Below are 26237 nucleotides of genomic sequence, written 5' to 3' on the forward strand. Positions count from 1 at the left end.
CATGTGGGATTGTGGGTATCACTGGGGCATGAGTCAAATGCAGCGGTACTTAGGAGATTAAAAATGCTCACTCTATTTTGGGAGAAACTAAAATTAAAAGTCACATTATTTATAAAAGTCAAAGAAGAGAAATTACACTATTCTAAAAAATAAATCTATGTTAAGTGAGTTACAGGATTTAAAAAGTTATGTTAAGCATACTGAAGAACTGAATCTCAAAACAAACTTTGAAACATGAAAACTTTAAACTTTACTATTAAAAGATCAATTTTGGTTTGAGAGGGGAGGGGGAGAAAATCCTCTATAGCTACAAATCATTTTTAGGACAGATAATTAACCAAGTTTTAAGCTGAAGACTGAATGAGATAAAAACTCTGTTTTGCAGAGAAAGAAAAGTACCTTTTGCTCTCCTTGGAACTTCTGACACTGGAGAAAATGAAGGCTCGCTCTTTGGTTCAGGCAACAAGATGGCCTTGCGAGCTCTAGTCCTGGTGCTACGGGAGGGTGTAGTAGAGCACGCTGTGGCAAGCAGTCCTTCTTCTCGGTCCTTTGTTTCTTTGTGTGTCATTTCGTCAATGCGTTCTTCTGATATTGAGTGTAATGAACGTTTTTGGCTTTGATTTTCAGTCCTTTTTGTAAGCTGCTTCTTAGAGCTCATCACCGTTGAAAGTTCTTCATTTGGCACTAAAATGGATTTTCCTAAAGCTGGTTTTCCAACATCAGTATTTTCATTTTTAGCTGGGGTATTTCTTGTAGATCGCCTTTTAATGCCGGGAGCTTCTCTCTTCTTGGGACTTCTCTCTCCCTTTACAGCCTTAGCTCCTACATCTTCAGAGGGATTTATTTTTCTTTGTCTACGTTTCCTAGGTATGGCAGACATATCAAATTCTGCTTGCAGAGTCAACTGAGATGAGTCAAGGCTGGAGTCTTCTCTCACATCTGATGGTTTAACCTCTCTCCCTCTGACCCTTCTAATACAATGAGTAGGCAGCTGATCATCACTGGATTTCTCATCTTGCTTATTTCCTGTATTTTCAGAAGCATCTAAATTAGCACTTCTCAATTTTCTGATAGTTCTGCTAGGAGTTGCTACTTTGCTGACTTTTAGATCATTTATAATTTCAACACTTTCCTGATTTTCTAAAGATCTTTTAATTCTTCTAGGAGTCCTTTTTGTAATTGATGAAAGCTTAACTTCTTTTTTAAACATTTCTTCAACTGCTGGTTTCAAGAGCTGAGATGATTTTAATCTTTTTGATTCCCTACCTGTAGTAATCTGTAATTCTTGTTCCACAGAACTGGTATTTTCTAGTTTGTCTTGATTAACTTCTTTCTTTCTCCTTCCTCTCCTAGGAGTAACAAAATGTTGAGGTATTTGCTGGTTCTGAGATATTTCTTTAACATCAGAATAGGTGTTTTCAGAAGCTTCAGAAATTTCTTCTGCCTTCCTAGTTTTCTTCCTAACTGACTGCCCTGACTTCTTAGGAGTAGCAACGCCTGCTGATGCTTCCTGTTGTGCTGACTGGATATTCATGTTTCGGATCCGCTGTCCTCTCGTCCGAGTTTTGGAGGAAACCATGTCATCAACCTGGCTGACATTTATAGTCATTGTGCTTGTTTCCTGAGCAGTCTTAAATGCAGATTTGACTACCTTAGTGGGGCACATTACCTTCTGGGTTACTAAAGGTATTGTTTCATGAATGGACTGTTCCACTGTATCTGAAGTAATTTCTTTACTTCTTGTGTCTTTAATTACATCTAGTAAATTTTCTGCAATTGCTACTTGAATTGGCTCAGGCACATACGGTAAAGTCTCTACTTTTTGGGTCTTCTGGTCACTAGTCATGGCAGACGGCAGATCTGCAACATGTCGAGGATTATCATCTTCCCCGCCGTATACAGGTTTTTCCTCAGCTGCGGGGTTAGCTGCTTTAGGTAACACATCAGATGATGCAAAATCACCCGGCTCAACTTCTCCTTCTTCACCTTCCAGTATCAAGGTAAAGTTGCTCTGAGCCACAAAAAGTTCCCCATCTACTTCGGCAATGTCACACTCAGCAGTGTCTTTATTATCAGCTAAGTCACAAAACTGTTGGTCAATTGTATCAAAATTATACTGAAGCTTAAGTGTTCCAGAGGGATATAACTCATTAAATGAAAGATTCCTAGCCTCTTCTCCTGCATCTTGAGCTTCAAGCTTTTCTTGTTCAATCACCTAAATGAATTAAAGATAAGAGACTGGTTAAGTAATTTTAACATATATTTTAACTTGAAGCACACAGGTTTGTGATGACCCTTGGCTGTGTGCCTTTTAAAACATAAATTATATTTAATATGGCATACGCTTACGGGTTTACTTTACAAAACATCCCTTTAAGCAATCAGTTTCTCATTTAGTCAAAATAACTAGATAGAAAGATTTTGAAATTATGATTGAAATTTAACTAGAAATTCCACATTTCCCTGGCTTTTAAAAAGACAGTCAACAAAACCTTGACAATTATGACGCTAACAGTTCTGAGAAACATTTAAGGACTTATTCTACTCTCACCCAAGAAAAAAAATTAACCAGAGAAAAAGCAACAACCCCCAAACTGTGTTTTAATGATATTCCCCAAATTACCTAACTATCCACACTTTTCTAAACAGCATGATCCCCATAAGGTTGAAGAACAGTTCACATACATAAGCTCCCTTGGGCTAGACTCAATCCTCTTCCCTTTGCTGGGGCTGCATAAACCATGAAATTCCTAAGGCTTTCAAGTTCAGTACCTCTCCTGCAAGGGTTTGGTGGAAGAAGGAATGGTCCTTGCATTTACCTTTTGGTAAGGGAAGGGGAGAAAAAGGAGGAGGTAGAAAGTAACAGAGAGATCTCCTGACCAAGAAGGTAGAACATTACCACCCACCTAGACAATGACATTTTCCCACTCCCCAAACAATCAGTGAGATGACAGACTGGAAATAACCTAGAAATCAGAATTCCCACTTACGCCATACCCACAATTTGTATTAGCCTCCCAACTAAAGAAACTGGAACTTTACTCATCTACTTGGCAGTCGAAATACTCATTAGGATGACTATGGATAACTGTGACATTTTTATGAGTTAAGAAACTTCCCAAATTCTAAACTATCAAATTTCTATAAATAATTGAAGAGTTTTTTTTTAAATCTTAAAATTTATTACATAAAAGTTGCCTGCTGATAATAAAAGATTTGGTATAATTTTTTTAAAACTCTTAAGTCACATTAAGTAGCAAAAAATCCTTTCCAGAGTGTACAGATGTTCAACAGCAGCCAGCTGACTATCATTCTCCCAATAAGGATGCATAGGGGGGAATTCCTGTTTAACTGTATCCATGTAATTTACGTGGTCTTATGACTAAAAAAAAACCTTTCATTTGAACCAGATTAGCAAAAATTAAGTTAGTGAAAGTATGGCTTCTTTAACACATCCTTTTGGCTTCCATAAAAAATAATTTTTTTTTTTTTTTTTTTTCCGGAGAGAGGATTTTGCTATGTTGCCCAGGCTGATCTCAAACTCCTGGGCTCAAAGATCCTCCCTTCTCAAACTCCTGCGTAGCTGGGACTACAAGCACCCACCACAGCACCCACCTTGAAGGCTAACTTCTTAAAGGATGTGTTTTTATATTCCACAAAATATTTATACATTTATTTTTTGAACCCAGATTTTTATAAAGAAGTTTTTATACAGCAGGCAAACGAATGAATGTAACTGTTAGGTTTGAACCACTGTGTCTTCAAACAACTAAAGCAAAAATGAAAGACTGACAAAGAAGTAAAAAATTAATTTTTTTACATGAATTTCTTGAGTATCAGGAGGGCTGTCAGAAGTTGGAAGCTTTTCTTCTGGGAAGTCAACACTTTCTTCTAGTCCATCAACTTCTACTTCATCATCTGCTTTTAAGTTCAATGCTACTTCCTGGTTAAGCCTAGGCTCAGAGGTAACAGGACCTTGAGAGTTGCCACTATCACCAAGGACATCAGCTACAGCTGAAAGAAAAGTGAGAGTGAATCTTTTACATTTAAACTGAAAAATATATAAAAAATAAAAAATAAAAATAAACTGAATAATAAATCTACACACAAGGGAACTATCAGAAAGGAAAAGGCGACAACGAACTTGAATATTATAAACTCTCACATTGCCAGAAAGTTTGCAACTTCTTAAACAATACATACCTTTCCACAGAGATAAAAGAGAAAAAAGATATATTTCACATTTTAAAATGATAACATTGGTTTTCAACTGGAGAGAATTCTTGCCCTTATCAGGAAACTTTTAATATGATGACGAACTGCTTCGAGGAAGTTCAGGCACTTGTTCCTTATAAATGTGACAACTGTATTCACCAGGTGACTACCAGCTATCCTTGTAGACTAATTGTAGAATTACATGAGGAACATGCAATCTGGGCTTTGATATGACTAGGAAAAAGAATGAATCACTTTGTGTTGGCAGAAAACACTTAAATGAGTGAGTATAAATGTACTCTACCACTTCAAAAAAAATAATTTTTGGGTTCACTTAAAAAGAAATTCCTTCTTTCGTCTTCCCCTTTGCCAAAGCTTACTATGTCATTAGCAATCACAGGTGATATAAATATTTGGGTGTAGAGTTTGCAAATGACACAAAATACCACAAGGGGGGAAGATGACAACCAAAACTCCTTTAGTGTTTAACAACAACAACAAATCAATAAAAAAGCACAAAAATAAAAGATGGACTAGGAAAAACTACTTCTACACTTTTAATGGATAATGGGGCTGTTATCCCTAACATGTGAAAACTAATCAAACTGAAAGGAAAGCAAGCATTTTACCTTCTCATCAAATACATGAAGTATACAAACTTTACTGGATACAACAATAAAATATTAAAAATCTGTATATACTCCTTGACCCAACAAGTCCATGGTTAAAAAACGGACACAGAATGTAATGTGCAAAGACACAGGCACGTTCACTGCAGAAACAGCAAAACAAACCCCACAACGGTGATCGGCCCAAATGTTCAGCAGTAAGCAATTAGTTAAGCACAGAACATCTATACTGTGGAACGCTGTCAGAGCTGTTAAAAAGAGCCAGGATTCATCTATTTTACTGACAGAAAAATGTCTTTAAAATATTGAGAAAAGAAAGTTGCTTTTTTAATAATAAATGTACTAATAATGATTATTTCTAACAGCTAACGTTTATTAAACTTCAGGTACCAAGCACTACACGAAACACTTTACATGCAAATGGCTTAATCCTGACAACTCTATGAAATGGGTGTTATTAATATTCCCATTTAGAACTATTAATATTTTACCAAGAAAAAAATAGAAGTATAGCCCCTAAGTGCAGAACTGGGTTATGATGCCAAATATTCTGGTTCAGGCCCCTGCACTCTTTAGCCACCATATTATCTCCTCTTGCAACACACAAGGGGAAATATGTACAGAAAACAAAAACTCAGGAGACACTTTAAATTGTTAATTACGGCCCCTTCAAACGGGTGCAGCTTTTTATTTACACTGTACCACTAGATCACCATGTATTACCTTCTCAATCATGGGACAAAAACAAGTCTGCTGAAGCTGCTCCTAAGCCCCATTCATAATGTACGAGGGACAAAGGCGTACGGTTAAGAGCATGGGCTCTAGAGTCACATGACAACTACGTCACAGTTAGTGCTAGGAGGACTCAATGGGTGAATATGCACGTGATTAGACAGACTCTGGGCAGAAACACTCAAGGTGTCTGCTTCCCCTAAATCCAGCATGAGCTCCTTGAGGAAAACATATCTTCCTCATCTCTGTACAGCCAGAACAGGCCTCACAAAACTGCTCATTGAATTAAAAGAAGTAAATTCCATATATTTAATTTCCCTGGAGTCATCTGTGATTTTCTAATAATGAAAAGTCAACTTTGGCCTTAAGTTATCACAAACACAAAAATGCTTCAGAGTCCAAGAAGATGGTTGGCTGCGGACTAGTAATTTACTTGTTCTTTTTTCATATTTCTTGTGGAAAATATGTCCACAAAAACCATTCTAAGACTTTCAACATTAGAGCCACAGAATGCCTTTACAAGCAACCCACTGTCTGAGAGCTGACACATCTACTCAGAATACTTTTATGCCAGGAAAGCTGACCAGAGAGGGAGGAATAATTGAGGGGGAAATAGAGGAATAACAGAATAGATTCTTTTGCTCTAAGAATAGAAAACTCTTTACTCAAAATACAAAAATGGAATAATCCTAAAGTCAAAATAATACCTACATTTACCGTCATTTGCTCTAACTGCACAGGTACAGGTTTCAACAGACGTTAATCCTTCGTCCAACACTGGTGCCTTGGACTTCTGGGTGAAGATTTTCCTTCAGAAAAAGAAATACACACCTTAGTGGATAAGAAGATCCCATCTGCTTTAATCTGCTTTATAGTCCTACCCCTAACCTGCCGTTTCAGTGATGTACAACTGAGGCTCAGAGAATACAACTCAAATTCATTCTGAACAACAATAAAAAACTGACAAGTGAATTTAGAAACAACGCTGGACTTGTTTTTCCTATTTTCTAATTTTTTTTTTTTTTTTTTTTTTTTTAGAAAGAGAGAGAGAGAATAGGAAGGAGGAAAAAGGAAGAGAAGGAGAGAGAGAGAATGGGGAGGAGGGAGAAGGAAAAGAAAGAGGGAGAGAGAATGGGAGTATTGCTTTCTTGCCCAGGCTAGAATGCAATTTAGTAATGGGTATTGAAAACCTCTTTTATACTGATAATTATACTTAATGATGTAGTCAGGAAGGAATAAGGGAAGAAGATAACAAACAAACAGCCAACCGATATTTAATTTAAACCTATGAAATGCTATGCGATTACTGAGGAGTGATTTACTTCCAATTATATAGTCACCTTTGGAATAGGTGTGAGGTGGTAATGTATGTTTTGTGTATTTGAAGTGGAGAGTTCTATAAATGTTTATTAAGTTTACTTGTTCCGGGTCTGAGTTCAAGTTCTGAATATCCTTGTTAATTTTCTATCTCGTTGATCTATAGAATCGTTAGCTCTTCTTGTTGCATTGATCCTTTTGCCATTATGTAATGTCATTCCTCGCCTCTTTTGATCTTTGTTCCTTTAAAGTCTACTTTATCAGAGGCGAGAATTGCATCTCCTGCTTTTTGTTTATTAGTTTATTTTTACTCTCTGTTTGATTGGTAAATCTTCCTCCTTCTCTCTGAGTCTTTATGGATTGTTGCATGTAAGATGGGCCCGGATGCAGCATACCGATGGGTTTTGGCTTTTTATCCAATTAAAATATATATAAGTTTAATACCGGCGTTTGATGCTAGCTGGCTGTTTTGCCCATTAGTTGATGTAAATTTTTTATTGTGTTAAAGTTCTTTGCTTTTTGATATATTTTTGGAAAGGCTGATATTGGTTGTTCCTTTATATGTATAGTGCTTCTTTCAGAAGCTCTTGTAAAGCAGGCCTGGTGGTGGTGAACTCTCTAAGTACTTGTTTGTTCGCAAAAGATTTAATTTTTCCTTCGCTCATAAAGCTTAGTTTGGCTGGATAGGAAATTCTGGGTTGAAAGTTCTTTTCTTTAAGGATGTTAAATATTGGTCCCCACTCTTTTCTGGCTTGTAGGGTTTCTGCTGAGAGATCTGCTGTAAGTCTGATAGGTTTCCCTTTATGGGTAACCTGACCTTTCTCTCTGGCTGCCCTTAGTATTTTCTCCTTCATTTCAACCCTAATAAATCTGGCGATTATGTGTCTTGGGGTTGGTCTTCTTGAAGAATATCTTTGTGGTGTTCTCTGTATTACCTGGAGTTGAATATTACCCTGCCTTGCCAGGTTGGGAAAATTTTCCTGAATGATAACCTGAAGAGTATTTTCCAACTTGGATTCATTCTCTTCATCACATTCAGGTACACCTATCAAACGTAAATTAGGTCTTTTCACATAGTCCCATATTTCCTGGAGACTTTGCTCATTCCTTTTCATCCTTTTTTCTGCATTCTTGTCTTCTCGGTTTCATTTCACTGAGCTGGTCCTCGACTTCTGATATCCTTCCCTCTGCTTGATCAATTCGACTGTTTAAACTTGTGCATGCTTCGCGAAGTTCTCGTGTTGTGTTTTTCAGCTCCATCAATTCACTTATATTCTTCTCTAAATTGTCCATTCTCGTTAACATTTCATCAAACCTTTTTTCAAGGTTCTTAGTTTCTTTGCATTGGGTTAGAACAAGTTCTTTTAATTCACAGAAGTTTCTTATCACCCACGTTTTGAAGCCTGCTTCTGTTATTGGAACACACGTGTAATCTATTAAGCCTTGTTCCGTTACTGATGAGGAATTGCAATCCCCTGTAGAGGGAGAGGCATTCTGATTTTGAGTATTCTCTACCTTTTTACGCTGGTTTCTTCCCTTCATTATATATTTGTCCGTCTGTCGTCTTTATAATTACCGACTTTCTAACTGGGTCTCTGACGTCCAACTTGTTGATTCCCTGCGCCGAAATCTGAGCAATCCACTGAGCCGGCCAAAACAGCGGTGTTAAGATTGATGGTGCTTTTCTGCCCGGGAATCTCCGGACTCTGCACCAATAACTGGCGTGCTAAGGCACCAGCAAAACCGCCATGCCAGCCACAAGAGTCGCCCTGGCGACCCGTGGAGCTCCTCCACTGGGAATCTCCTGGTCCGTGAGCAACTAATATTCGTCTGAAAGTGTGGCGTCCTCTCGTTCTTTGCGCTTTCACTGGGAGGTACGTGCCCGAGCTGCTAATCATCAGCCATCTTGGATCTCTCTCCTTTTCTAATGTTTTAACTCTTTTGTCAGCAAAAGTAGAAATGACATGATTTAAAAATGCCTGTCAGTATACATTATATTTAAGCCAAGTTTTAATAATCTGTGGCCACAGTTTTCAAATAAGTCTGTCAAGTATTATGGAATACTTCGTATGAACTCAGAAGAAAGGTTCAATATTTTAATGCTACCTGGAAATAGTATGATAAATGACTCAGAATAAGAGACCAATAAAACCTGTATTAATCCATATGATGAAAATAAATCCTGGAATATGATGACAGTGCTCCTAGAATATTCTAATCTGACCTTTCTCAAAACCCAATTAAAGGATGCTAGTTTTAAAAATTAGGACAAATAGTATTTTAAGGTAAATTCAAGAAAAAGCAGGTATTTAAAACATGTATAGATTTTACAATAAGAATAACTAACAGTGACGTATCCCCACAAAATATCAAGTTAGTTTCTATTTTAAAAGGAACTAATTGGCTAAGATAGTGAATATGCACCTAGATTCTCACTGGTAATTCTCATGTGACTCGTTTTCATGTGATTGTTCTTTGCTTTGCAATTGTTCCAATTTCCATCACAGCCATTGCAATAAATAACATTAGTTTTCATTAAAATTCAAAAAACATTAGAATGATAAAATAATTTGGATAATCCTTTTATACTGGCTTCTTTTACTTTTTCCATGCAGGCCTGGCAAAGATTCCAGCTAATAATCTAGATGTCTCAGGAGTAAAGCATGTGATTTAGTTCAATGTACAAGGGGTGACTATCATGATACTGAATTGTATAGGTGGTCTGGAAAGTCCCTTTCATTATTTATAAATTAATGAACCATTTATAATGTAAATTATGTTTTATGTGGGTTAGTTTCACTAAATCACCCTCACTACTACTTGATAATTGAAGCTGTCCCTTTTTTGTATCCTCTACAACAGTGCTATTCAAAGTGCTGATATGCAATCTGTGTCAGTCTTAGAATGAGAAGAGGCACTCTTGCCAGAAGGCGAATCAGTTACTTCACTAACCATACTGATTACTACAGCTGACTTTCCGTAAAGGAAGCAGAGCACTGATTTATATTCCAAGGCAAGCTGTTTATCTTGTTGCACAACATAAACTAAAACTCTCACCAATCTGCTTGACCACGCTTTGAATACATCATCTAGTAAAGGTGTCAATGAAAATTATTTGGGAGTATAACGTGTCAACCGGTCGTTAAAAACACAAACAAGTCATGTACTGAACAAATGAAAGGAAATAAAACTGTCATCTCCCCTGTGCTCTACCTTGGGCTACCTGTAAGAGTCTCATGCCTGATCATCCTGAAACAACTGGAAAGCAGAGGGCGTGGAGGAATGCACAGCCGGGAGTGAAACTTTTGGTCTCAACAAAAACAGAATCACTGAAGAATATTAAGAGTTCACCAAAGAATATTAAGAGTTCTGCCTCAATTTATCATGTCTCTGTATATTTCCAAAATGTCTAGTAGCACTGCAAAAATGTCATAGTAACTAGTAAATAACATACAACTGTACAACTAAACTTCTTTTAAAACAGCCAACATTACCAAAATGGAGATGTTACAGATCTAAATGAAATCTAACATGCACAGAATATTTTACTTCTGGTTCACAATTTATTAAACTTCTTTTAAAAAGTATTTTTGAATTTTTCTCCGTAAACTTACCCTTCATGGATTGACGGTACACAACCTTGAATGGGGCTTAAGTGATTCAATTCGGAAAACGCCTCCTCTGCAACTAAGAGGTCTTTTGTTTCCACACCTTCTAAATTGCCTGTAAGTCATACAGACAAGAACATTATTTATGCTAAATGTTTAGTGATTACCGGTATCTTGTGTGGGTAATCCCGCTTCTGGGCACCAAGGAAGGAAAGTCAAGCATACCCCCAGCACAATTAGCGCCTGAAGAATATCTTACTACTCAGTGATTTCCTCTTACATAACCCTTTATATATAATCATATTAGTTTATAATTGGGACAATTAGCGCCTGAAGAATATCTTACTACTCAGTGATTTCCTCTTACATAACCCTTTACATATAATCATATTAGTTTATAATTGGGACAATTAGCGCCTGAAGAATATCTTACTACTCAGTGATTTCCTCTTACATAACCCTTTATATATAATATAATCATATTAGTTTATAATTGGCACAATTAGCACCTGAAGAGTATCTTACTACTCAGTGATTTCCTCTTCTATATATATATATAATGATATCTTAGTTCATAGTTGGAGGAATATCTAGAGCAGACACGGTACAGAGCATGAATTAAGAGAAAAACAGCTCTACATACATAATCATATCTTGTTTATAGTCGGAGGAATGTCTACAGCAGACACGGTACAGAGCATGAATTAATGGAAACAGTTATCCCAGGACAAGAATCTATGGCCCAGGCAGTAGTGCCCCTGCCTGAAAGGGCATGCACTACATGACAGGCCGGCCCAGGGCAGCATTCAGTATCATAAAGATACCTGCTGCACGGCAGGCTTGGATCAAGAGTCACTCCTCCTATAAGGGAGTTGCAGTACCTTGCATCCAGTTCTTATGGAAAGCTGGCCTCTGGCCGGCAATCCCGCGAGCATCCAAGGGCTTAGAACTCCTCCTGTATAATTGCGCCTTGGTGGCTGTATAACCTGGTCAGCTCTCTAGCTGCTGTGCGGACTCAAAGCATCCTCCTACAGAAATCACTGGAAGCTGCCAGCAGGTGGCGGTAGACCCTGTCAGCTCTGTTGCTGCTGTACTGACTCAAAGCATCCTCCTATAGAAATTCTTAGAAGTTGCCTGCCCCTAGATAAGAGATGTTGCACACTGCACCCTCCTTACTACACACCACCCACCACCTTGGTGACCTAATGGGGGTAGGCCCCTTGCTTACTGCTCATGTCTTGACCCTATCACTCTCCTTAAAATGACCCCACTCACTACCCTGCCGCCTAACCTATACCCAACAAACACAGACGCTTCTGGACACTCAGGGCCTTGCCTGTCTCCGCTCAAGTGGCACTGGCCCTCTGAGCCCAGCTGCGCTTTCTCTGTCCTTCTGTATCTTGCCTCTTTATTTCTTGGATCCTGCGCCTCAACACAGCGACAGGGACACCCCACGATCCTGTACGGCTTGACCCTACATCTTGCATTATTACTTTTTAAAATTTTGTTGGGTCTGCTTCTTTGTTCTTTTAGGCTTACTGCTGTTATCAGACTGCTAGCACTTTCTTCTTCTAATCCTCAGAGCCTCGCTCAAGAGCCCCTCTTAACCTCTCGCTTTTCACTTTTTGCTGAACAGGCACTAATGCAACTGTTTTACATATATTAACTCACTTAATCCTCAACATCTAAAAAAGCAGAAAAGAAAACTGAAGCCTGGGGTTATACTGCCCACCCCAGCTCATGACGCGTACTCAGTAAGTAGCTGAGCTAGGATTCGAATCTAGCCTGCGTCACTCTAGAGTCTGTGCTATAGGAACCCCCCTACCTAAAAAAAAAAAGATTTCTATTTGAGACTGCCTAACATTGTTAGGAGTAATCAGTGAAGATAATGGTACGGACATTCTTTTAATAGCTACCATTGGCCGGGCGCGGTGGCTCAAGCCTGTAATCCCAGCACTTTGGGAGGCCGAGGCGGGTGGATCACGAGGTCAAGAGATCGAGACCATCCTGGTCAACATGGTGAAACCCCGTTTCTACTAAAAATACAAAAAATTAGCTGGGCATGGTGGCGCATGCCTGTAATCCCAGCTACTCAGGAGGCTGAGGCAGGAGAATTGCCTGAACCCAGGAGGCGGAGGTTGCGGTGAGCCGAGATCGCGCCATTGCACTCCAGCCTGGGTAACAAGAGCGAGACTCCGTCTCAAAAAAAAAAAAAAAAAAAAAAAAAAAAAAAAATAGCTACCATTTAAACATTTTAGTAGAACAAGGCACATCAAAAGAGCAGTGTAGGCTGGGAGCGGTGGCACATGCCTAAACTCCAGCTACTTGGGAGGCTGAGTCAAGAGAACTGCTTGAACCCAGGTGGCAGAGGTTGCAGTGAGATGAGATAGCCCCACTGCACTCCAGTCTGGGTGACAGAGCAAGACTCTGTCTTATTTAAAAAAAAAAAAAAAAAGGCAGTGTAAATTTCTCGACATTTATGAGCATAGTCCTAAAGTTCTTAGAGCAAGCAATTAACAGTGCCCATGCTTACTAAGTAAAGATCATAGTCCAAACTTCAGTGGACTCGCCTCTTAAACTACCTAAGACGCAGATTTTTACATAAGTGTGTGTTTTTACAACTTTAGAGTTACCAGTTACCTTTAAATAACCTTGTTAAAACTGTATGTAGGGTAAGAAACATACAAATAGGACATTTTCTGATCCACCAATTCTAGGTCAAGTCTCTTCCCTTCACTAGCATTCCCCTGGCCCCCCATCCCTCCAACATAGCATGAACCAAGCTGGACTGTAACGTTTGTCAATACAGTCCACCATGCTCTACGTGACATGGGAGCAGGTGCTGTTTCTACTTCACTCACTGTCTTACCTTCAACACCCAGAATAAACATAGCAGGAGCTAACTGGCATACATTAGGGACTCAAAAAATTTTTTTGAAAAAGAAAATAATATAAATGCACTAGCCACTGAACTACTTTTTCTTTCTTCTTTTTAAGGCAGGGTCCCATTCTGTTGCCCATGCGGGAGTGCAATGGTGCAATCATGGCTCACTGCATCCTCAACCTCGACCTCCTGGGCCCAAGTAATCCTCCCCTCAGTGTCCTCAGTAGCTAGGACTACAGGTGCTTGCCACCATACTCAGCTAATTTTTTTTTTTTCCTGTACAGACGGAGTCTCCCTATATTGTCTAGGCTGGTCTTGAACTCCTGGGCTCAAGCAATCATCTTCTCACCTTGGCCTCCCAAAGTGCCAGTATTATAGGTGTGAGCCACTGTACCCAGCCTGAGCATTTAATTGTCCAGTGATTATTCTGGAGGTGAGGACGGAGAGTAGAATGAAGTTCCTGATTTATGAGAATTCTAGAAGCTTAAGACTGCTGGATAAGTTAAAAATTGCAATGCTTTGTTCTGTAAAGTTACTTCTCACAGCTACTGGAAGGACTTTCAAGTCAGACTATGGCATCTTACATTTCCTTCCTTAAAATATGACTGTTCTTTTCTAAATTTCATGGCCAAATAAAGAAGTACATACATAAGTTCTCCTCTGAAATCTCATACCTACTCATGAAACAATGTAAGCCATACTTTCTAAGCCAAAAGAGTAAGATCTGTGTGCTGTGTCGAGGAACAGTACACTGTGAGCATGTAATAATTTAACCCTGACGCTTTCTTTTTGAGACACAGTCTTGCTCTGTCGCACAGGCTGAAGTACACAGGTGCAATCACGACCCACTGATGCTTCAAACTTCTGAACTCTCCCACTTCAGCCTCGAGGGCAGCTGGGACTGCAGGCGCCTACCACCATGCCTGGCTAATTTTTTAATTTTTATTTTGTAAAGACAGAGCCTTGCTATGTTGACCAGGCTGCCTTAAGCTCCTGGGCTCAAGCAATCCTCCAGCCTCAGCCTCCTAAAGTGCTGACATTGTAAGCATGTACCACAGTGCCTGGCTGTGATGCTTTTTTCTTATGGCGGGAAAAATTCTATTATAAACTTTATTGAGGAACATTAATAACAATTTTGAGTATTCAGAAATGAATTCTTACCCATTTGTTTCTCCAGGTCTGAAGAAGTTACTTTTGACTCAAGTACATCTTTATCTCCATCCTTTTCAATTTGTTCAGTTACCTTAGTAATTAGTTCAGTGGAAGAGCTTTTTGGCTTAGAGCCCATGAAAACAGTATGTTCAAGGTCTTCTGGTGATGGTGCATCCTGATACTCTAAGGTAGTCTCAACACTGCTGTTTTCTTTGCTCACATCCAGTTTCTCTAAACTTTGTGACCCCACATCCATTTCTTGATGGTCCTTTTCAGGGCTGCTCAGGAGAAAAGATGTCGTCCTATCTCTGCTCTTTGGCCATTCAGTTTCTGCTTTGCTATCATCTGCAGCCTGGTAAGTAAGATTTTGAAAAGAAAAAGAATTAGTAAATATCACAGTTAAGTTTGGTCCTAAGCTCTTCATCCCAATCACACCCACACTTTCTATGCTGTTTTTACCCAAACTTTCTCCTTAATAAAAATTCACTGATTCTAAATCGATTCTCTTCTGGTACATAAAAATTAATGTGGCTAATGTTTCCCTAATTGGTAATATACCAGTATTTTCAGAAGACTAAAACAGAGAACAGGCTAAAGGTCCCTAATAACCTACAGTGGATCTAGAGACACACCCTCCTAACGACACCACCAGTTAGAAACTTACAAGTAACAAAATATAACGTAAAAGCAAACATAAAAGAAGGACTAAGAATTAGGAAATTTGGATCCTAGTCCCAATTCTACCGCCATATTTCTAGATGACTACAACCAACTAACTTGGTGCTTCCAAGCCCTTTTATCTGTAAGATGATGGGTTTGGCCTAGCCAATGGCCCCATTGTTTCTTTCAGAACTAATATTTTCTGATTTCATTACTATCTCCAAGCTTATATACAAAAATCTAGGCTGGGCGTGGTAGCTGACACCTGTAATTCCAGCACTTTGGGAGGCCAAGGTGGGCAAATCACAAGGTCAAAAGATGCTGGCCAACATGGTGAAACCCCATCTCTACCAAAAATACAAAAATCAGCTGGGCATGGCGGCATGCACCTGTAGTCCCAGCTACTCAGGAGGCTGAGGCAGGAGACTCACTTGAACCCAGGAGGCAGAGGCTGCAGTGAGCCAAGATCGTACCATTGCACTCCAGCCTGGCAACAGAGTGAAACTGTCTCAAAAAAAAAAAAAAAAAAAATCTATAGTGGTATTTTAAAAATTGATTTATGTAACTTTTTACTAGTAGATGCTAATATATTCTTATTAAATATTTTTTCTCCCAATTATCAAACTTACTCCAGGAATCCATTTTGGGTTCACGTCTTCTTCCACAAATGAAATTCTAGTTTCTTTAAGTCGTTGAGGAGACCTTCCAGGTGATGGGGAGGGAGATGCCAAAGGTGTTGATCGAAGAGCAGATCTCAGGATGGACTGAGGAGTGAACTCAGAAAATCCAGAAGAGGTAACTGACATGGCCAAACTTTTAGCTTTCTAGGATAAAGAGCAAATGGAATTACACCATTAAAAGGTGCTTATATAAGAACAGACTGGGTCAACTGAGTCACAGTAGTGGTTATAGTCTAATCTCTAAATAAGCATGTAAATAGAAATATTTATTCCAGATTTCTGCAAAGAAAATACAAAATTCTTCCAGAGCTTTTTATATGTAAGCCTATGAAACCTAAAACTGCATCCACAACCTTTCTAAAAGCATTATTTCCAGCTTAAATTCAACTAAAAAATAAAGTGCCAATTAGGAAGATAAATTACTTAACATTATAGAATTATAGAAATCTAATAATTACAGAAAGCTACAGTAAGACTGTAGTATATTATAGAAAAAAGTTCATCACACAAATCCAGTAATAACCAAATTACATATTAGAATCCTCTGAAGATTTAGTACAATGAATACAAATAATCTGAAATTAGCATATATGTTATTTAGTACAGATAATTCCTTCACTTAACTTGGCCTCTAAAGGCCTAGTAAACAAATTACTGAATCTTCTTAGATTATAATGAGTTCGTTAGACATGTTCTCCATAACAATTCTTTTTTCTAGGCTATTCTGGCAGCAGGTATAAAAGTATTCCAATTTTATTTCATTTGAACTTAGCTGTAGAGAATATAAAATGTAATTTTTTTAATAAATAAAAAAACTATATTGAATATTAAATTAGAAAAACCTTACTTTTCAACTTATTTTAATAACTATTTTAGGAATAGCATTTATTGAGATATCTTTTATTCAACTTGAAAAATAAGGATTCCCTAGCTTCGATATAAATGCTGGATATCCAAACAGAGAACCCAGGGACAATGGGGAGGGATGAGGGAGAAAGAAAGCTTCTGGGTTTCAATCCATAACAATGGTCAAGGGGCTAGGGAGATAATATGTAAAGGAACTTTAAAAATGGAAAGGTAAAAGCCCACCACTAGCAGGTAACACAAGTTCAGTGTTCCGATTTCTGAGCTAATAATAACCTTCGAGGGATGAGAAAAGGCAATTTAAAGAGGGATAAACCAAAGCAGGAAGGAGTGACAGATTACAGCTTCATCAGGAGTCAAAAAATTGAATATATAAAAATAAACCTAAGAACGAAATAGCATTTGATAGAAGAAATAACAGCATAATGGTAACAGCAATGGAGTTTATATAAAAATAAAATAACAACAAACTCAAGAACCTGAAAGTATTACAAAGGACAAAGGCAAATTTATAATAACCACACCGTGCATTACATTTAAGAAAATAATGTGTAATTGTTAACTTTAAACAGGAAAGGATACATTTAATCAACTCTTTAAAAAGATGTGAAAAACACAGGAAGAATGCTTAAAGCACTTCCCAGCACTCCCCAAACATATCAGTTATAAATTGCTTATTTTTCTCCTTGCTACTTGAAAAGGAAGAGCCTTCTAGTTTCACTGTGAATGCCAGATGTGTAAATACTAACCTTAACAACAAGAGGAGTTTCAAGCAAATGTAATTCTGAAGCTCTGGAGATGGTCTGAGGCGATCCTTTTAATTGCGAACTTGAAGGCAGTGAACGGGATACAAGGTACAAAGGAGATCTTATGGAGCTGTGCTGAATAAACTCTGAACACTGGGAAGGCTGGGGGACAGGCTGAACAACCAAATCCAGCAGTCTGGAATGAGAATATGCATTTATTGAGTTATACCGAAAAACCAAAATAATTTAGTACCCATTTCATCAGACTTCCACGTTCACTGGTAACTATGATAACCACATGCAAATACAAATTCAGTCAAGAGTATTAATGTAATCCGAAGTGCCACCATGCATTTAAAAAGTCAGAAATTATTTCACAGCGAAATAGAACATTAAGAATTGCATGTAGCAACTGATTTTTCAAAAGAGTTCAAGTCGTCCTCCTTACCTTTCCCTATATTTTCTGAGTTCTCACTATGTGCCCGGCATTTATTTTCAAATAAGGATGAACTGGCAATGATGTAAAATACTAAAGCACACAGGACAAGGCTTCCCTGGCAATCCATTTACTACAATTCATTAACATGTAAAACATCCATTCACCAATATATATAATGAATATTGGTTCCTTTTGCCTTCACGGTTCTCACTGCCATGAAGACTAGTGACCACCCCCTCCAAAAGTTAACTTCTTCAAAGTAATGAGTTTGGTGACAAAGTACAAGGTTTTCCATTATGTCCTAGTCCCAGTGATAAAACTGATCTCACTGATTACTTGTACTGAACATGTATAATCCAAGTAAAGTTTTAAAGCTTAATTTATAGATACATAATTTAATCAAAAGTAGAGTTTTCAGGTAATAATTTTTGGTGGACCATTTGCACAGGTCACTCCTTTCTCAATTTCCTAATAAACAGTCTATTTTATGGTTCGATATTCTAGTGGTAAAAACAATCCCTTTTTATTTTCCCCAAATGCCAATGTGGCTCACCTGAGAATAACCAGAAAAGTACAGGATGCTTTGGAGGCTCTGGAGGCCAAAAATAAAAGCTGCTAGTTGCTGTGCCTTCCTTATCATTATTCTACCTATCGATGAGCATTTTGCTATTGGGGGTGGCAGACCAACATAGGTGATAGTGGGGAAATACTTAAAGGTCTTCCCACTTGTTATTCTGTATCAAACACAGTTTTTAGATTTCTGCCAAACCAAGATTATCCAATCAGGCTGCTAGATATTTCTTTTTTTCTGATTCTCTTCTCTATTCATTTGCATTTAAATTCTGTACTTGGAAAACAGTTTGCTCACTTTTATACTGAGCTATCCCAAAGGAACATTTTGTTAAATGTTTTGCATGTGTTAATATTTATGTTTAAGGGACTTATTTATGAATGACTGCTTCTCAAACGCAAGGCCTGCGCAACCTACTGAGTCAAAGCAAAACTCCTACATCAATGAAACTGATTTCGTTTTTTTTGAGACAAAGTTTTCCTCATTGCCAAGGGTGGAGTGCAACGGCATGGTCTCGGCTCACTGCAACCTCTACCTCCCGGGTTCAAGTGATTCTCCTCTCTCAGCCTCTCGAGTAGCTGGGATTACAGGCATGCACCACCAAGCCTGGCTAATTTTGTATTTTTAGTAGAGACAGGGTTTCTCCATGTTGGTCAGGCTGGTCTCGAACTCCCAACCTCAGGTGATCTGTCCACCTCGGCCTCCCAAAGTGCTAGGATTACAGACATTAGCCACTGGACCCGGCCAAAAAAAGGTTTTAAGAGAATGATTTTTAAGATATTTTCTAAATGAAATGTTAAATATTGCACTAGGTCTCAGGACTTCAACAAATGTTTTTTACCATGATCCAAATAAAGAATGCATCTTATATCACATAAAAATGAAACATCAATTACATATATTAGCACTTCAGGCTTGCTATATGATTTTCCCTCAGATGTCATCTATTCTACCCTATTTCACTGAAAGATATAATGTCTACCAAGTAATGCAAACTCAGTATGAAAAACACAGAATCAGGGAATAAAATTATTTTTATAGAAGGAAATATTCGTAACTCAATTAGCTCTCTTACATCTGAGTTAATACTGGCTTTAAAAAATTCTCACAATACTTTAAGGACCTGAGACCATTAATCAAAGGTCTTTTACCTTCTATTACTGACCCCCTGCTAAACCTCAGAGCTATTAACTTACAAAAACACCAAGAAAGGGAACTTGCAGAAAAAAAAATCAGAACTATTGGTAGAAAAAAGAACGTCAGTAATAATGACTTTCATTTAAAATATCTTCTTTCCATTTAAAATACCGTCTTTCCATCTTATGAGAGTAAGTAAAGGGAAACAACTAAATTTAGTCCAAAAAAATGAAACATCCTTCTAAGCTTTAAAATATGTCCATTATTGCACTCTATAAATACCTCTGGCCTCAGTTGTTTGTACATCCTTATCTCAAATATCTTTCTTTCAGTATCAAAAATTCAGATAATGTTGTAATGAATATCTATAATCATCATAAATACTGTAAACAATGTAATTTTGTCTTTGATAAAACAATCAAAAATTTGCAATGATCTTGGGCATATTAAGGACAAAGAATCAATATATCAAGAGACATACTGTGCTCTCTGTGATGGATAATTATGACAACTTTTCAACTAACCAATGCTCATAAGTAAATACTTACAATCACAATTTCACTTTGGATATAAAACTTCAACTTAACCATTTTTGTAACACCACAGGTAAGATGTGAAAGTACTGCACCCGAAGCAACACAAGGCATTTTAGTGGGCACTGCTGAACAGGAGAAAGCCTCACAATGAGCCACCCAAGATTAATGTGTAATTAAGTATAAAAACAACCTTCACTTAGAAGTCTATTAACAAGGAAATACTATCAAGGAAAATAATAGTTTGCTCATGAGACAAACTTCACTCCTGTTCACTAAGCAGTCTGAAATTATTTAACAACAATTTCAAGTATACTCCTACCTAATGTTAAATTTCCTAAAATTACTATACTGCTGCCCAAAATTACAATAAAATGCTAGCATTAAAATATTCATTTAATTTAAAATAGTCTATAAAATGTTAAATATAATTAAAAATTACAATTGTAATTATCATCTAAATCTAACATTCTGTCTCTTAAGAATGATTTAATAAATTCTTACCTAGAAATTTTCTGTGACGCTTTTGAAACTGGTGTTCCAAAAAATGCCTCAGGCAACCCTGGAGCTGGGAGTGAATACACTATAGGAGATGGTTCTTCTATTTTAGAACTACAAAAATAAAAATTTAACTTCTAATGTATCACAAAGGAGCACTGATATAAAGTGGATGAGATGGGAGAACAAAGGATTTTTATGTTTTTACTTTGCGTATTTCTGCATCATTTACATTAACAACGAACACATGTCACTTTTAAAGGTTTTAAAAAATTCTTCTAAGAAACATAGCCAACATAGTTTTTCTTTTTAACATACATTATAAACGTAGGCAATGGGAGTGGATTGTTGATGAATGCTGTTGATTGTCCAGTAAAGATTAACAAGCAGAATGACTATAAAAGGTGTAAGAAAAACATACCTAACGGAAGGTGTGATGCTATTTATAGGTTCTTTGCTTGCCCAAACTTCTCCAATTTTAGATAACACATTGTTGATGAAAACAGATCTTGTCAACACAGTTCCTGTTACAACTTGCTTTGGAACTGCTGATAATGGTTTGGGTCTAGAAACTGTAAAATGAAGAATGGAAGAATGAACTGCACCTCCAAAAAGACTTTAATAAAAGCATATGAAAGAATAACTAGGAAAAAAAACACATTACATGGTAAGAATAGCTAAAATTATATTTGGTTTCTTTTTTTTTTGAGACATAGTCTTGCTCTGTCACTCAAGCTGGAGTGCAGTGGTGTGACCTTGGTTCACTGTAACCGCTACCTCCTGGGTTCAAGTGACTCTCCTGCCTCATCCTCCCAAGTAGCTGGGATTACAGGCACGACCACCACGCCCAGCTAATTTTTGTATTTTTAATACAGACAAGGGTTTCACCATGTTGGCCAGGTTGGTCTCGAACTCCGGGCATCAAGTGATCCTCCCTCCTCGGCCTCTCAAAGTGCTGGGATTACAGGTGTGAGCCACAGGCCTGGCCTATATTTGGTTTCATTATAGTTATGCAGGATTTAACAAGTTGGCCTTTCAGTAAGCAGTAAAAAAAAAAAAGTTATTCTTTGTGTTTTCTAGAAGTTGGACATTTGCCTTCAACTGAAAAAAGAGTTCTTTCATTATGCACTACCCTAGTAATAGTCAAATCTTCTAAGAAAGCCTTACATTTACTGGGTTATAAAGCAGCCAATAAAAAACATCCCTGTGATGAATGAGTACAGGTCTACCTCATTTTCTTGTGCTTTGCTTTACTGTTTTTTTTTGAGAGAATCTCGCTCTTTCGCCAGGCTGGAGTGTAGTGGCACGATCTCAGCTCACCGCAACCTCCACCTCCCAGGTTCAAGCGATTCTCCTGCCTCAGCCTCCCGAGCAGCTGGGACTACAGACACCTGCCACCACACCCAGCTAATTTTTTATTTTACTAGAGATGGGGTTACACTACGTTGGCCAGGATAGTCTCGATCTCTTGACCTCGTGATCCACCCACCTCAGCCTCCCAAAGTGCTGGGATTACAGGTATGGGCCACTGCACCTGGCCGAGTTTTGTTTTTTTAAACAAACTGAAGGTGTGTGGCAACCCTGTGTTCAGCAAGTCTGCTGGCACCATTTTTCCAACAGCATTTACTTACTTTGTGTCTTTCAGTAATTTTCATATTTCAAACTTCTTAATTATTATATCTGTTAGAGTGAACTGTCATCAGTGATCTATGATGCTACTGTTTTTTCTTTTTTTGAGATGAAGTCTCCCTATTGTCCCTTCAGGCTGGAGTGCAATGGTGCGATCTCAGCTCACTGCAACCTCTGCCTCCCAAGTTCAAGCCATTCTCCTGCCTCAGCCTCCCAAGGAGCTGGGATTACAGGCGCCTGCCACCACCTTGCCTGGCTAATTTTTGCATTTTCAGTAGAGATGGGGTTTCACCATGTTGGCCAGGCTGGTCCTGAATTCCTGACCTCAGGTGATCCGCCTGCCTTGGCTTCCCAAAGTGCTGGGATTACAGGCGTAAGCCACCGCGCTCTGCCTGATGCCACTACTGTAATTGAATTGAGAAGCCACAAAATGCACCCATGTAAGACAGTAAGCTTAATAAATGTGTATGTTCCGACTGCTTCACCAACTAGCCATTCCCACTGATGAGCTGTTACCCCGTGTCTCTCCCTTTCCTGGAGGACCTCCCTTATTCCCTGAGACTGACAATATCCAAACTAGGTCAACTAATCGTCCTATGAAGACCTCAAGTGTTCATGTGAAAGGAAGAGTCACGTGTATGACTTTAAATCGAAAGCCAGACCTCTCATGCCAGTTAGCCAAGTAGTCAATGCAAAAAAGAACCTGAAGGAAATTAAATAGTGCTACTTTGGTGAACAAATGAATGGTAAGAAAGCAAAACAGCCTTACCGCTGAAAGGGAGAAAGTTGTAGTGGTCTGGACTGAAGATCAAACCAAGCTGGGTGCACTGGTGTATGCCTGTAGTCCCAGCTACTTAGGAGGCTGAGGCAAGAGGATCACTTGAGACCAGGAGTTTGAGAGTAGCCCAGGCAACACAGTGAGATCAAACCAGCTACAACATTCCCTTCAGCCAAGACTTAATCTAGGCCAGACATGGTGGCTCATGCCTGTAATCGCAGCACTTTGGGAGGCCAAGGCGAGTGGATCACTTGAGCCCAGGAGTCTGAGACCACAGTGGCAGGGGGCAAAAAAAAAAAAAAAAACCTATCCAGGTGCTGTGGCCCATGCCTGTAGCACCAGATAGTTGGGAGCCTGAGGCCGGAGGATCACTTGAACTCAGGAGTTTGAGGCTGCAGTGAGCAATGATTATCACTGCACTCCAACCTTGGCCATAGAGGGAGACTCTGTCTCAAAAACAAAACCTAATCCAAAGCAAAGTCTTTATGGTCTTCAGTTCTATGAAAGCTGAGAGAGATGAGGAAGCAAGAGAAGACAAGTTTTGAAGTTAGCAGAGTGTGGCTCAGGGAGTTCAGGGAAAGAAGTCTCTATAACATGAACGCGTGAGGCCAAGCAGCAAGTGCTGATGGAGAAGCTGCAGGAAGTGACCCGGAAGATCCAGCTGAGATGACTGAGGAAGGCGGCTACACCGCTCAACAGACTTTCAGTGTGGATGAAGCAGCCTTCTATTGGAGTAAGATGCCTTCTAGGACTTTCAGAGTTAGGGTGGAGAAGTCAATGCCTGGCTTCAAAGGACAGGCTCTTTTTAGGGGTTAATGTAGTCAATGACTTTAAATTGAAGACTATTTACCATTCCAAAAATCCTAAGGCCCTTAAGAATTGTGTGACATCTATGCCTGTCCTCTATCAAAGGAAAAAGCCTAGATGACAACACATCTGTTGACAGCATAGTTTACTGAATATTTTAAGCCTATCGTTGAGAACTACTTAGGAAAAAAAAGTCTTTTCAAATATTACTGCTCATTGACAATGCACCTGGTCACCTAGGAGCTCTAATGACAGGGAGATGAATGCTGTTTTCATGCCTGCTAACACAACATCCATTCTGTAACCTATGGATCACAGAGTATCTCAATTTTCAAGACATAATTTAAGAAATATACTTCGAAAAGCTATAGCTGTCACAGATAGTGATTCTTCTGAGAGATCTAAGCAAAGTCCTCTGAAAACCTGGAAAGGATTCACCATTTTAGATGCGATTCAGAAAATTCATAATTCATAGAAGGAGGTCAAACTATCCACATTAAGAGGAGTTTGGAAAAAGGTGATTCCATCTCTCACGAGTAACTTTGAGGGCTATAAGACGTCAGTGGAGACAACACCTGCAGGTAGGATGGACACAGCAGGAGAACCAGAATGAGAAGCAGAGCCTGGGTCAGGCATGGTGGCTTATGCCTGTAATCTCAGTACTTTTGGAGGCCAAGGTGGGAGGATCGCTTGAGGCCATGAGTTTGAGAACAGCCTGGGCAACAAGAGGCCATCTCTACAAAAAATAATTAGCCAGGCATGGTAGCACAGACCTGTAGTCTCAGCCACTCGGAAGGCTGAGGTAGGAGGATCTCTTGAGCTCAGGACGCCTAGGCTACAATGAGCTATGATCATGCCATTGTACTACAACATGGGGGACAGACCAAGACCTTGTCTCTTAAAAAACAAAAACAAAAAACAGACTAAAGATGCGATGAACTGCTGTAATCTCATGATAAAACATGGATAAATGAGGAATTGCTTCTTATGCATAGGCAAACAGTTTCTTGAGATGGAATCTACAGTGTTGAAATAAGGTGAAAACACAGGGAGGGTCTCCAGGGATTACAGGAATTTTATTTTAAAAGAGAAAGTATAATATGTAAGTGATATTTTAATTACTGGCCCCTCTAAAGAAGAATCTAGTAAAAATACTGTACCCTAAACTTTCTAGCTGAAAGCGGGTAGAAGACCTCAAAAAAAAAAAAAAGGCCCTAGGCTATTTAATTTCTTGGGGACAAAGGTTTCTTTCCCAGGACAGCAAAATGGCTATATATCAAATACCTCCTCCTCAGAACCAAAAAAAGTTACATAAATTCTTGAAAATGGCAGGATTCTGTCATACGTAAATTCCCAATTTGGGTATTTTAACAAAGCTTTTTTATAAAAAGCTGTAAGAGGTAGAGTCAGACCCTTTTAAATAAGAGAAACAATACAAGTGGACCTTCAAAAAACTAAAAACAACTAACCAAGCAAACAAAAAGTGACTGCTGCTCCCCATTGCAGCCCTGCTTAACTTGGCTAAACCTTTTGACTTATTTGTCCCAAAAAAGGCAGGAAATAGCCAGGGGAGTACCTACCCAAATGCTAGGACCACTAACAAGGGTGGTGGCTCCATTTTTCTAACCAACTTGACATGGTGGCCAAGAAACGGCCCCCATGTCTTAGGATAGTGGTTACAACTTGCCTATTAATGAGAAAAGCTTAAAAGCGAACCATGAGTCAGACACTAATGGTCCAGGTCCTCAATCAGTTATCCAGAGATAAAACTAAAAACAGAGATATCATTGGCTTCCTGATGGGAGGACGTTACAACACAAAGTAAAACTAAGAGACAGCCGAAGTACCCATATCAAAGTGTGCCAGATCCTAGCCCTGCCACGTTCCTGCCCACCTCCCAGGAACCCTCCCACACAAACACTTAAGCCACTACTGATAAAATATACTCTAGTCGGAAGGACCTGAAAAACAAACTCTTTCAGAACTCTGAAGTTAATAAAGCCTTTGTTCGTAAATTAGAGTAACATCACAGAAAGGGGCCAAGAGAAACAAGCTATATAAACAAGCTCACTTGGAGTTGAGGATACTCCAACATGATACAACACAAACGTGAACAAATGACCCTGATCCCAGACTTCCTATTCCACAACTACCTCTGCGCTCCCTGCCTAGACAGAGCCTCGTCTTCAGGACAGACTAAGGCCATCACGTCCACACAGATGCTAAGTAAGCATTCTCTGTAACCCATGCGTACAGTGCAATTTTTTAAACAGGCCTCCTGACTGCAGACAGTAAGGAGGTTAACCATATTAAAAACACTACAGCTATTAGAGGCAGTACTTACCTAAAAGGGTAGCG

At 38.8% G+C, this 26237-nt stretch overlaps 1 protein-coding gene across 4 annotated transcripts in view; it reads right to left on the reverse strand.

Annotated features, from left to right (window-relative positions):
• The window catches only part of AHCTF1 (AT-hook containing transcription factor 1), a 74544-nt gene that overhangs the window by 8832 nt on the left and 39475 nt on the right, over positions 1–26237 (reverse strand). For 2 of the 4 annotated variants that reach the window (XM_021666909.2, XM_012443737.3), the window contains exons 24-32: positions 21087–21237; positions 20672–20779; positions 17491–17683; positions 15827–16021; positions 14547–14889; positions 10508–10616; positions 6288–6385; positions 3821–4014; positions 400–2215 (exon numbers count right to left, since the gene is read on the reverse strand). In XM_021666909.2, coding sequence (XP_021522584.2) covers positions 400–2215; positions 3821–4014; positions 6288–6385; positions 10508–10616; positions 14547–14889; positions 15827–16021; positions 17491–17683; positions 20672–20779; positions 21087–21237 — 3207 coding nt within the window. Of the gene's footprint in view, positions 1–399; positions 2216–2685; positions 2820–3820; positions 4015–6287; positions 6386–10507; positions 10617–14546; positions 14890–15826; positions 16022–17490; positions 17684–20671; positions 20780–21086; positions 21238–26237 lie in introns of those variants that run through there. The other 2 variants (XR_010345121.1, XM_012443736.3) reach the window with 2 other exon arrangements.

The sequence above is a fragment of the Aotus nancymaae genome, unplaced genomic scaffold (assembly GCF_030222135.1).
Source record: "Aotus nancymaae isolate 86718 unplaced genomic scaffold, 86718_ANA_hifiasm-v0.15.2.pri h1tg000032l_0, whole genome shotgun sequence".
Classification (NCBI taxonomy): Eukaryota; Metazoa; Chordata; class Mammalia; order Primates; family Aotidae; genus Aotus; species Aotus nancymaae.